The 13012-nt window shown below is 47.5% G+C and overlaps 1 protein-coding gene across 1 annotated transcript in view; it reads right to left on the bottom strand.

Moving 5' to 3' along the window:
- The window catches only part of LOC137562417 (electrogenic sodium bicarbonate cotransporter 1-like), a 74882-nt gene extending 68456 nt beyond the window's left edge, over nt 1-6426 (bottom strand). The window contains exons 1-2 of the mRNA XM_068273760.1: nt 6140-6426; nt 968-1128 (exon numbers count right to left, since the gene is read on the bottom strand). Coding sequence (XP_068129861.1) covers nt 968-1128; nt 6140-6426 — 448 coding nt within the window. The remainder of the gene's footprint in view (nt 1-967; nt 1129-6139) is intronic.
- Nucleotides 6427-13012: the final 6586 nt, after the last annotated feature.

Raw genomic sequence — 13012 nt, 5'->3', positions numbered from 1 at the left:
GCAAGCCAGATAACTAGAGATTAAGGTGTTGGGGGCCCCGGGGAGCCTCTTAGTCTAATAGCAATCAGTGTGTGATGGCTGGGGTGGAGGGATGGAGGGGCGCACTTTGGTGTCTCAGCCTTGGGTGCTGGAGGACCTTGTCCCGGCTCTGAGCGTGAGGCAATGAGACGTGTATATATCACCAGTGTAGGACAAGAGGGCACCAGGTGGTGGAGCTGGAGAGGGGTAGGCAGTAGGTAGGATGCCATGGTGGACTGTACCACCGGTTCTGCTGGCGTAACCTTGCTTTACCAAGAAGAGACTCTGCAAGTGAAAAACTGGCCTCATAGAAATAGTTAAAGCGGATCCGAGATGAAAAACTTACTATAAAAAGTAACTTGTCTACATATCTTATCTAAAGTTTAGATGGTTTACACAGCAAATCTAGCTGCAAACAGTTTTAAAAGAATATGATTATTTATTCCTGTGATACAATGACAGCAGCCATGTTGTTTGTAAACATTACCTAGAGGCAGGCTTATCTGTATCTTGAGCCATCAGCCTAATCCCCCCTCCTCCTCCCCTCTGCCTCTGAAATCTCTGGCTAGTAATATGTCCCCCTCCTCCTGCCCAGACTCAGCTCCCATGAGCCCTTGCTACTGCCAAGGCTCTCTGAAAACTGTGGGCGGGGCTTGTTTAGTTTATAGGGAATTAGAGTATTAAAACAAAAACAAAAAAGTATTTGGCTTGAGGAATGCCCTATAAACAATAGGAAAGGAACACAATTATGCAATGTGTAAAAGTTCACCTCGGATCCACTTAAAAAAAAAAGTGATGCAAGACAGTGGTAAAAGAAAACCGCAGGACGTCCAATATGCAATGCTGTTGAAATACATTTGATGTGCGACAAAACACAAAATTGCAATAACGCACTAGGCACCAGAATTCTGGTAAGTGTGAGCAAGGTAGAGCATGTTAGTATACTGACCTATTATTTCCCTGAAAGTACACTTTTCTGTATCTAGGAGAATAATTCCTCTCTCTATACATCTTCTCAGCTCAAATAAACTATGTAGCGTAAGGGTGGTGACATGAGGTTTGCTCCATCTTTCTCCTCCATCTTCAGCCTTCTCTTCAAATTGAATCCACCTGTAAAATATGAGTTTATAATTATTAGAAACAAGCTACAGGGGCATGACTAAGGTCAAAGAAGGTTGCTATCAGAACCTAAAGTGGAGACATACTGTAGGCGTCAACTCATCAAGGCTGTTTGATAAACAAAAACAAGTCGGGAAAATATCGCATTCGGTATTTTAGACTTTTGTGTGCTAATTCATCAATATTTTTACAGGTGCGGTAGATGTTTGATCATTTCCCGAAGCCCAGTTGTGGGTAACAGCAGAAGAGTGTGAGCTGTCTCAGTGTTGTTACATCTGTTCTCTGTGCAGAGACAGCATTGCAATAGTAAGAGGCATCCCAACATCTCTTTAGATGTACATGTTTTGTTATACTGCCTCTGCTTGCACTGAATCTGTCTATTAGTCTCCATTAGTCTTTCTTAACATTTTATTTCTTTGCCACAGCTAAGATGAACTTCCAAGAAACTTAAAACATTCCCTGCTTAGGGGATTTCCCCACTAGCAACTCTGCATCTTCAAACAGGAACAAGAGAGTTAAACTGCCGAAGGGAAGCAGGGGAAGCGTATTTTGTTTTGTCTCTCTCTGCTCACTGCCTGGGGAGTAGGAAAACACAACCTGCCGGAGAAGATCCAATCAAAATCACTTGCAGGAAACAGGGGCTGTTACTATTGGCTTCTGCTCCTGTCAGTCATAGGGAATCATCTCTGCTTCTGTGAGTTCTGTGAGTCCCGCACTGATTCCGACAGATGAGAACTGCCGGTAATCATCCAGGGCTTTACTGCTTGCTGTAACCTTGATAATTTGACATTTACTGTCATTTGTTGAGATGTTTACCGCACAAGTTGGTAATTTACCTCACTGCTTGGTAATTTCAGCTTTCCATGTGGTAACAGCTTTGATAAATTGCCTTTTTCCTAAGTGATCAGTAAATTCAGTGTTTTTCAGCATTAGAAAATGCGGTAATGCTTGGTGAATTGACGCCTAAGTCAAAATACCCCTCTGCTCCAAAAGGTTAGCCACACACCATCAGAACTTCTGTGAAACACTTATTTGCTAGACAGTACAGATGAGCATACACTTGTTGATTTTTTGCGGCCGATCGACCATCCAATTACATTTTGGATGATAAACACTCCAAAAGGGTGTACTAGGGAAAAATATTCAACAAATTCCTACTGGAGAAGTCCTGTCATCAGAAAAGAAATAATAAAATATAACCTTTATTATAAAAAAGTTAAAGAGGAACTGTAGTGGAAAAAAAAAACAAAAAACATAATGAATAGCTTATTTTTTACATTATTAATTTATAGAATATTTAGTTATTGAAATTTGCCCATTGTGAAATCTTTCCTCTCTCCAATTTACATTCTAAAATGTATTAGGGTAGGTTCACACTTGTTTTAAAAACGTATCTGTGCACTGGCGTAACAATAGGGGAAGCAGCCCCTGCCCCCGCGGGGGGGGGCACTCATGGCCGTTATTGGGGGGCAGGAGGGGTCACAGCATGAGGGGACTATCCCCCCTCCCCGCTGATGTGCAAAACTCTCCCCTCATGCTGCGACTCCTCCTGCCCCCCCAAAACGGCCATGAGCGGGCCCCAGGGTGGGGTGGGGGTCCCGCTCAAATTCTTGCAGGGGGGCCTGGGAACTTCTAGTTACGCCCCTGTATCTGTGGCTCTTTTATTTTGGCCCAGATTAAAAACGGTGCAACGCATACCAATTTTTAAAAATAGCAGCCTTCTCCACTCAAAAAAAAATTGGATCCGTCTGCGTTCAGGGAGATCCGTTTTGAAAACCTGAATGGACGGTCCGGATTTGCAGCATTTTCATGGACCGCACATGGATCTGGATACAGGGGTACTGGAGGGCAGAGCAAAAACGGATCTCCCTCTACGCAGGCTATTCTTGCACACAAAACAGAGGAAGATCCGCATTGCCTACTGCCTGCTCCTCCCCTTCACATCACCCCAATAGGTGTCCCCCAGGTAGCCTGAGGGGGTAGCAGCCAGGACAGGGGGGGTAGTGGGCACAGCGGCGGGGAGGGGGGGTCGCCCCGTTCCCACTCCCCCTCAAGCTATTTGCAGCAAAAGTAAAGAGCGAGCGAGAGGGGAAGTTTATCTTTCTTCATCTGCTCGCTGTGTGACTTCCGGCAACGCCGCCCACAAGAGGGCGGCATTGCCGGAAGTCACGATGAGCAGAGGAAGTAAGGTGCTTCCCTGCTCACTCGCTCTTCACTTTTGCCGCAAATAGCTGGAGGGGGAGCGGGGATGGGGGAACCCAGGTGACGGGGGGGGGCGACCATCCTCCCTGCCACTGTTCCCGCTACCCCCGTCCTGGATGCCACCCCCTCAGTCTACCTGGGGAAACCTATTGGGGTCCTAGCTGCAGCCTTACGTTTTTTGGGGGAGGAAAGAAAAAGGCTATCGAATCAAAAATGTTTGCTGCAAAATGGCAGCACGGATCCGTTTGCATTCAGGTTTTCAATCCCAGGATCACGGGCCACAGGCTCCTTTCTGCAAATGGGCCTAGTGTGGACCTAGCCTTACTGGTGGTGACCTCTTTAGTTCTGACAGGTGATCTGCACGGAATGTTCGTTGCTGAGAGTTCTGTGCACAGAGAGGGATATTGCTTGCTTGGCAGTTGGAGAAAAGTGTTAGCGTAGTTATTTCCCACAATGCAATAAGGTTTAAAGATAGCAAGCTGTCAGGACCTTAGAAATGACATCACACTGTCGGAGAGGTTTCACCACAATATCAGCCATACAGACACCCCCTGATGATCTATTAGAGAAAAGGTAAAGATTTCTCGTGGGAAAAGGGGGTATCGACTACTGATTGGGATGAAGTTCAATCTTTGGTTAAAGTTCTTTTTTAAAATAACCCTAATAAGTATAAGTGAGAACACGTAAGTGTAACACATGTAAGGATCAGCTAGAATGTAGTGAACGACTTGTTAGGGTTTTGCGAGTATGGTTGCCTGCAGCAAGTCTACAAAAACAGTCCACTGCTCAAGCTCCCCCAGCACCTAATTTTTTTTTAATACCCGCTAGGAGTAATTACAGTAGTCAGAAGGTCTGTGTATCAGTAATATATACCCCAATGATACAGGGCAGACTGTGCATGAGCGAGTCCTGAAACGTGTCCAAATTAGACAGTGTGTCATTCCCAATCCCAACTTCAGGCAAGGCCACGTACTCCATGGCCTAGGGCACCAGGAAAGTAAGAGGCGGGCTGGGCTGATAAGCGAAGGTTTGCGCGCGATCACGGCATTTCACGTGAAACGCGCACGTGATCGCGCGCAAACCTTCCTTATCACGTGAAGTAACTCTGTGCACGTGAAAACCTTTGTGCGGCAGATCGCGTGATAACTGCTGTGATAGCAGTTATCACGCTTTAGAAAATCGAGCCCCATTTACGAACAGAGTCCATCAGAACACCAAGTTAGATGCAAGGCACTTTATTGTGCAGAAAAACCGACAATTGTTTTGGGTCCCCCTTTATCAAGACGTGTGGTACCACAATAAAGTGCCTTGCATCTCACTTGGTGTGCTGATGGACTCTATTTGTATATTGCATGTGGTTTGACATTGCCTATTGCCTGCTTCTCTTTACTCCTCAGCAGCACACAATGCCGCATAATAATGAAATTACTCTGGCGCTCGTGCAAGGGGGTGAAGCTACAGCGTATGCGCTGGCACTGTTCCCGCCCCCACCACTGACACCGGTTCATATGTTCTAGAGCGAGGGAGGCACAGACCCTCCAGATAGTCCCTTTCCCCGATCATCCAGGTCCCCTCCAGCACACTGGAAAAAATGAAGTGAAGGGGGGGAAGTGGGTGATCGGGAAAAAGGATTGGAAAGGGTTAAAGGGTATCCGAGGCAACACACAAAAAAAATAATCTATTTTTACTTAACCTGGGGCTTCTTCTAGCTCCTAGAAGTCACGCCGACCCATCAGGAGTCGGCAGGTCTTCAGGGGTTGCCAGTTGGACCTGGGAGAAGACCGCAGCTGCAGCGAAGGACACAAGGAAGAACCCCCGGGTAAGTAAAAGTGGATTTATTGCGTCACCTCGGATATCCTTTAAAGGGATACTAAGCAGGGTTTAAAAACACAATTTGGACTTACCTCGGGCTTCCCCCAGCCCACTGTAGTCTGCAAGGTCCCCCGGTGTCCTCCTGGCTCCTCTCTCGGTCCTGCAGGCGTTTCCGTTAATCAGCGATTTCTGCCTGGAGTCACCAGTATGAGTCCCCACCACGCACGTTACGCGTCATCACGCCGCCCGCTACGCGTCAGCATGTGCGGTTCTCTAACATTTGAACCACGCATGCACAGGACTCTCATGCCGGCCAGCGTGATGATGCGTAGCGGCCGGCGTGGTGGCACATAACATGCGGGGCGGGGACTCGTACTGGCGACTTCAGACAGACGTCACCGATTAACAGAGCCGCCTGCGGGGCTGAGAGAGGAGCCAGGAGGACACCGGGGAACCTCGAAGGCTACGGTGGGCTGGAGGAAGCCCGAGGTAATTCCAAATTGTGTTTTTAAACCCTGCTCAGTATCCCTTTAAATATCTCGCTGACCATCTTTAATCATCATGCATCACACATCACTTTATGCCATTTTTATGGATTTAAAGGGGAACTGAAGAGAGAGGTATATGGAGGCTGCCATGTTTATTTCCTTTTAAGCAATACCAGTTACCTGGCAACCCTGCTGATCCTCTGCCTCTAATACTATTAGCCATAGCCCCTGAACAAGCATGCAGCAGATCAGGTGTTTCATAGCCGTAGCCCCTGAACAAGCATGCAGCAGATCAGGTGTTTCAGACTTTAAAGTCAGATCTGACAAGACTAGCTGCATGCTTGTTTCTGGTGTTATTCAGATACTACTGCAGAGAAATAGACCAGCAGGGCTGCCAGGCAACTGGTATTGATTAAAAGGAAATAAATATGGCAGCCTCCGTATACCTCTTACTTCAGTTCCCCTTTAAAAATAATTTACATAAATTCCCCCAAAAATACCTTGACGTCTCTGTCCACTTTGTATCTTCGTTTACAGTGACAAGTTCATTGAGTTGCGTAAACAGAAAGTTGGTTTCCTCATTCTCCTCTTCCAGGTCCCCTAGTATAAACTCCGTTATCCCGGGCTCACTTGCTAGATTTTTTCTGGAGTGGAAAATACTGCGAGTGGCTGCTTGAGACAGAATAATGGAACTCCGACTCCTCAACCCTTCCGAGCGGCCGCAGCTCACACGGTCGAATCTCTGTAATTCCACATCCAGAAATCGGTCGGTTTCTTCGTTGTTCATTTGGAGACCTCGGGGTCCTGCAATGCTGCTCCTGCCTGCCTCAGTATCCAAATCCCAATGCAGAACACACATAGTAAACTTTTTTTATACTACGACTTTTGACTTTTTGTTTACGGTAAACAAAGAGGTCCTCCAGGCCCGCTACAGATCGCTACAGTATTCCTGTCCGTACTCACCAGAACAGGCCCCTAGCTGCCGAAACAAAACAACAACAATAGTCAATACTTTAACTGAATGAAAGGTTATGTTTTTCTCATATACAAGGGTACTGTGTACACTAAATAATAAAAGTCATAATGCAGATTGCTCTGTTACACTTTGAGCCTTAGTCAGTTGTTTCTGGCTAAATATTCCTGCTCTTCAGCACAATATACACTCCTTACAATACAATAGAAAAAAATTTGAAAAAAACAAAAAACAAAGAGCGACGTACTGATTCATGCTAATGGTTTTGTGAAAGGCTGAATACACAACTTTAAGTTGTGATTTTTATCAGTATAATGGCAGATGTGAATTGCTGCGTTTCTGGCACCCAAATGCACCTCCTACAGTAGACTAACGCCTATTACCAAAACTCTATAGCCGAAGCGTGCTTGTCTGAAAAGCTGAAGCGCAACAGTGCTCCGCTATACCGTAGCCAAACATTGATTGTAGCAGCACCGCCACTATATGTAGCCATATACGGAAAGAGGAAATTTGGGTGCCACCATTGGCAGTGGGGGCGGGTAAGGTTAGGCATCAGGCAGGGGCGTAACAATAGGCCTTGCAAGGGATGCAGCTGAAGGGGGGGCCTAGCAGCTGTAGGGGGCCGGGGGGGGGGGGATAGAGAAGTTTCTTTTCCCTCCTGTCCTGAGAGACTGACAACTAAGGGCAAGAAGTGAAAAAACGTTCTGCTCCCTTTAGAATTGTTCTAATGACTGTATCTGCTCAGCCTCTGATAATGAATCCTACAAAACTTTGCAGACAGAGATTTGTAGACAGTCCCTATTCAGTAAATAGCAGGGTCTTATGTACAGCGCCCTGCCCCCAGCATCTCTACCCCCTCCCCAAGTGCTATGTACTGATGCTGGAGTCTGCAGAGCCCATTCTGCTCCATCAGAGATGGACAGAGTGAGTGTAATAAGCTGAGGCTGGGAGCACACTCATCTGTCTTCAGTTTTTGTGCGCAATCGCAAATTTTCACACGCAGTTGCGAATTTTCACGTGAAAACGCTGGGGGGCATCCATAGTTTTCCAGGGGTGCACAGTGATTTCTAGTTACAACCCTGGCATCAGGAAGGGGGTTTGCCCTGGGGAGGCGGCTAAGGTTAGGTATCAGGAAGGGGGTTTGCCCTGGGGGGGCGGTTAAGTTTAGGCATCAGGAATGGGGTTTGCCCTCGGGGGGCGGTTAAGGTTAGGCATCAGGAAGGGGGTTTGCCCTGGGGAGGTGGTTAAGTTTAGGCATCAGGAAGGGGGTTTGCCCTGGGGAGGCGGTTAAGGTTAGGCATCAGGAAGGGGGTTTGCCCTGGGGGGGGGGCGGTTAAGGTTAGGTATCAGGAAGGGGGTTTGCCCTGGGGGGGCGGTTAAGGTTAGGCATCAGGAAGGGGGTTTGCCCTGGGGAGGTGGTTAAGTTTAGGCATCAGGAAGGGGGTTTGCCCTGGGGGGGGGGGCGGTTAAGGTTAGGTATCAGGAAGGGGGTTTGCCCGGGGGGGCGGTTAAGGTTAGGCATCAGGAAGGGGGTTTGCCCTGGGGGGGGGGGGCGGTAAGGCATCAGGAAGGGGTGCCAAAGAAAGGGGTTTAAGGTTAGGCGACAGGGTGTGTGTGTGTGTGTGTGTGTGTGTGTGTGTGTTAGGGTTAGGCATGGAGGGGGATGTTTAAAGTTAGGCATTGGAGGTGGAGTTCTTTGTGAGAGTAGGGATAGGTTAAGCTGTAGTAAAATATTTGTAGTATTTTCCGATATTTTACAAATGTGGATGAACGCTTTAAACTAGTCAAATATTCTTCTATTGGCTACAGCCCAGTGCCCATATTTCCTGGCATCTTTATTTCACATACGCACTAAATGGTACGACGCATCTATTCCAACAGCCTAAATGTTGAATAGGACTACAAATGCAAAAGAAGATCGGGGCAGGTTACAGCAGGGCCACCATCACAAATGTTTGGGCCCCATACTAGGCAGACCTGCTGGGCCCCCCTCACTCCCCTCACATGGTAAATCACAGTCTTTGAAGGCCTGAACACACTAACGTCTGTGCGTCCGCTTTTCATGCGCTTCCATAGCTGGGAGCGTTCTGTGTATGCTCAATTCAACAAGACTGTAACTGCGCTTGCGCAGAATGCTCCCAGCTATGCGAGCACGATGGAGGAGACACGCGGCCCGACACAGTGCATGCACAATGCCCCACAACCCAGCTGGATTGTGCGGACTTAATAGGAGTAGCCCGGAAGAGTATCAGGGGAGTTGACAGACTACAGGGGGCTGGGAGGAGCCCCAGGTAAGTAAAAACCCTTTTATCCCAGTTGTCTCAGGTTTACTTTATTCACTAACTGACTAAGGTAACTCTTGGATGAGCCTCCCAGCATCTCTCACCCCATTAATGGGCAGCCAGAAGGACAGACTGAAGCTGGGGCCCGTGTGTGGCACTGTTTGTCGGGCCCCAGAGTCACTCAGGCCCTATACAGCAGTAGGGCCGGCGCTACCGTTAAGGCAAGAGGGGCACTTGCCCCCATGCCCAAGAGGCCAGGGGGCCCCCCAAGCATTTCTTGTTTAAATACGATTTGTCCGCCTGGTGGCGTGGTGTGGGTGGTGGAGGACATAAAGCAGCAGCGACAGGCAGGGCCTCCCCGAGTGCTCCCCCATCCGCAGAGATGCGCAATGGAAAACATCGATGTAACTCGCCAGTCAGCGTTGATCTCTACTTTACACAGTTTAGTGTCTCCTCTCAGTACTGTGCCACTGGAGGAATCAGAAAGGACACACTGTGACTGTGCGACATGGAGAAGATTTGCTGACGTTCTCGATGATGCTGACAGGTGAGGTGTATCCTCGCTCCTCCGTGCTCTGCATATGGGGGAGAGGAAGAGACTACCTAGTCATGGGGTGAGGGCACATCTATATACCTGCCTAGGGACACCATCTGGCTATCAATACTTGGGGGGGGGGGGTTGTCTAATCATGGTTGAAACGTCTGGCTATCTGTACTACGAGGGGTGGCGGGGGAACCTAATCATGCTGTACATATCTGGCTATATATACTGGGGGTGGCTACCTAATCATGGGGACACATCTGGCTATCTATAGTAGGTGGTAGACTACATAAGGGGGTGGAGGGCATGGCCGGCCTTTGACCTGAGCGACTGGAGCGGTCGCTCAGGGCGTCACCTCTCAAGGGCGCATGTGCACAAGACAGTGTTGGCCCCTCGCCGCCCTGCTGTCTCTCCCCACCTCCACTCAATCTGTAATTAGAGCGGGGCTACAAGAAAATGCTTGCCAATGTCCACAAATGCGGACATCAGCAGCCATTTTCTTGGAGACCCGCTCTAACTACAGATGGAACAGAGGTGGGGAGAGAAGAGTGACGTCAGCGCTGGAACGCGGAAGTCAGGTGAGTCATTACCGACTCGCTGCCGCAGAAAGGGGGGACTTGGGGCAACTATACTACCTATACGGGGGCAAATATACTACCTATACTGGGGGCAACTATGCTATCTATACGGGGGCAACTATACTAGCTAACTATACTAGCTACTTATACTGGGGGCACCTATGCATGGCCATTTATTTTGGGGGCACCTAAACATGAGATCCTATACTCTAGGAGATATCTCAGTAGAAAAGGTGAATTGCATATGAGCCTGTGTGTGTGCGCGCGTGCAAAGAGGATGGGGGGGGGGTCACCAAATTCAGATTTCGCTCAGGGCGCTGTGAAACCTAAGGCCGGCCCTGGTGGAGGGTTCCAGCAGTGGTCGGGGGTGTTTGGGGGGCCTCAAAGTTGCTTTTGCCCCGAGGCCCCACTGGGGATAGAACCGGCCCTGCCTGGGTTACAGAAAGCATTGAATGTGGAGGAGTAGCATTACAGCCAGTAAACTAGCTGCTGTAGCTTCCTCCATATCTTTCATATGGCTGCTAGACAGAATGCAAGGAGAAGTAGAATGCTAAAGGTGGCCATACATGGTACAATTTTTCAATTAGATAATTTAGTTCGATTATTCCAGTAGATCGAATATAAAGATTTTTCCAGCATGTCCGATCATTTTTCCCGAAAAAACGGGATAATCGTTCGAATTTCTTGATCGAAAAAAAAAATATTTTCAACTTTCATTCAATTCGATCATTTAGATCGAATAAACGGGAAAATCGAACGTTTTTATTGTACCGTGTATGGCCACCATAAGGAAGATATTTATCCTAAACATTCTGTAGCAACAGAAACCTGGAGCCACAGCATACAGATCTCTGAGTCACCCCTCACCTGACTGGCGCTCCGCTTGTACCAGACATTCCTGTTTTCCAACTTTCAGTTAACTTATGTGGCAATATTTATGCATACACAGAATTTTAGCATTGCTGTTTGAACACTGTAACATTTTACCAGTGTGACTCATGTGACTCCCGTGAACATAATTGTATGTCTGATTTTACAGTACATTAATAATATGCTCTGAGGAGTTTGGTTAAAGGACAACGGAAGTGAGAAGAACATGGAGGCTGCCATATTTATTTCCTGTTAAAGGATACCCGAAGTGACATGTGACATGATGAGATAGACATGGGTATGTACAGTGTCTAGCACACAAATAACTACAGTGTGTCCCTCACTGATAAGAAATCCCAACTATAAAACACTTTCCTAGCAGAAAATGGCTTTTGAGAGCAAGAACGAGATAAAAAGGGAAATTTCTCATCAGTGAGGGTCACACTGTAGTCACTTCCTGTCTGTGTCAGGACTGAGTCAGCCACTTACATCTGATATTTAACTCTTTCAGGCAGAGAAAGAAAAAAGGGAACACAGCATAGTTATTTGTGTGCTAGGCACTGTACATACACACGTCTATCTCATCATGTCACATGTCACTTTGGGTAACCTTTAAACAATACCAGTTGCCTGGCAGCCCTGCTGATCTATTTAGCTGCAGTGTTGTCTGAATCAGTCCAGAAACAAGCATGCAGCTAATTTTCTCAGTTCTGACAATAATGTCAGAAACATCTGACCTGCTGCATGCTTGTTCAGGGTCCAAGGCTAAAAGTATTAGAGGCAGAGGATCAACAGGATACCAGGCAACTGGTATTGTTTAAAACCACCCTGGCGTTCTATTTATTTCGCCAGGGTGGCTGCGCAGCGTTTTTTGTTTTAAAATTATGTAGCTAGCCTAGCGAGCGGCGGCGATCGTTAGAAACACGCAGCAAGCAAAATGCTTGCTGCGTGTTTTAAAAAAAAATTATCAAAATCGGCCCAGCGGGGCCTGAGCGGCGCCCTCCGGCGGTCATTGACGAGCTGAGCTCGTCAATACCTTCAGCTCTCTCTAGCTCACCAGCATTTTTCCACCAGAATTGTCCTTGGGCTTGATTTACTATGTCTAAAGTCTTAAGGCGCGCTAACCAGGGTGCTAAGTAGGTTAGCACCGGATTTCTCAATCAGATCGCGCGCAAAGTTTTGCGCGCAAAGTTTTACGCGCACAAAGTTCTATGCGCGCGCTAAGTCCCATAGGCTTTAATGGGCACTTCGCGCGGAGCGCCCTGCGCTCTGTGCAGTGCGCGCGCAAAACTTTGCGCGCGGTACTTTGCGCACGATCACTACTTCTCACATTTCAACTGAGTTTAGATGTGCTAAGGGCCAGTGCTAAAGTTAGCACTGTTTTGTAAATCAAGCCCTTATCGCTTTAAGTTTTTTTCTCAAGTGCCACTCTCCAAACACCCGAGATACTGTGGGGCGAAAAAATCCTAAAAGAGTAATTGTTTCAGAGATGTCAGCCCCAGCTCTCCTTACACCGACGATCATCCGCGTTCAAAGTCACTTGAATCTTTCGTCTTACCCATTTTGACATTAACTTCTGTGATAACCACATCTCCAGAAGCTGAGCAAATCCTATATAAGAAACTCTGCGTTGTTACATCCCTCTCATGCTGGGAATACACGGCTCGATTCTGAGTTGATAGATAATTTCCGACATGTCTGATCACAGTTCGATCGTTTTGCCGCTCGATTTCTCATTGCAGTGAATTGAAAAAAGATAAGAAAAACGAGCGGAAGATAAGAGAATCAAGCTGGCAAAACGATCGGGCGAAGAATCGAGCACCAGAAACGACCCGTGTATTCACAGCATTAGGGCTTGATTCACTAAGACAAATAGCATGCCTTATCAAAGTTAACACGCCTTATCAGAGTAGCATAGCGAGCACTACGAACCCGCAGGGGCTCAGAGGAGGACGAGTGGATATCTTGTCATTGTCAATTAGCAGGCATGAGTGCGCTATGCTACTGTTAACTTTGATAAGGTATGCTATTTGTCTTAGTGAATCAAGCCCTTAGTGTCTTGACTCGTTTACTTTCAAATAAGGGGTGTCTCCACTGGCGTAACAATAGGGGAGGCAGACCCTGCCCCC

This window comes from Hyperolius riggenbachi, chromosome 3 (assembly GCF_040937935.1).
Source record: "Hyperolius riggenbachi isolate aHypRig1 chromosome 3, aHypRig1.pri, whole genome shotgun sequence".
Taxonomy (NCBI): domain Eukaryota; kingdom Metazoa; phylum Chordata; class Amphibia; order Anura; family Hyperoliidae; genus Hyperolius; species Hyperolius riggenbachi.
The sequence above is the reverse complement of the archived record's forward strand: the minus strand, read 5'-3'. Positions and strand labels throughout refer to the sequence as shown.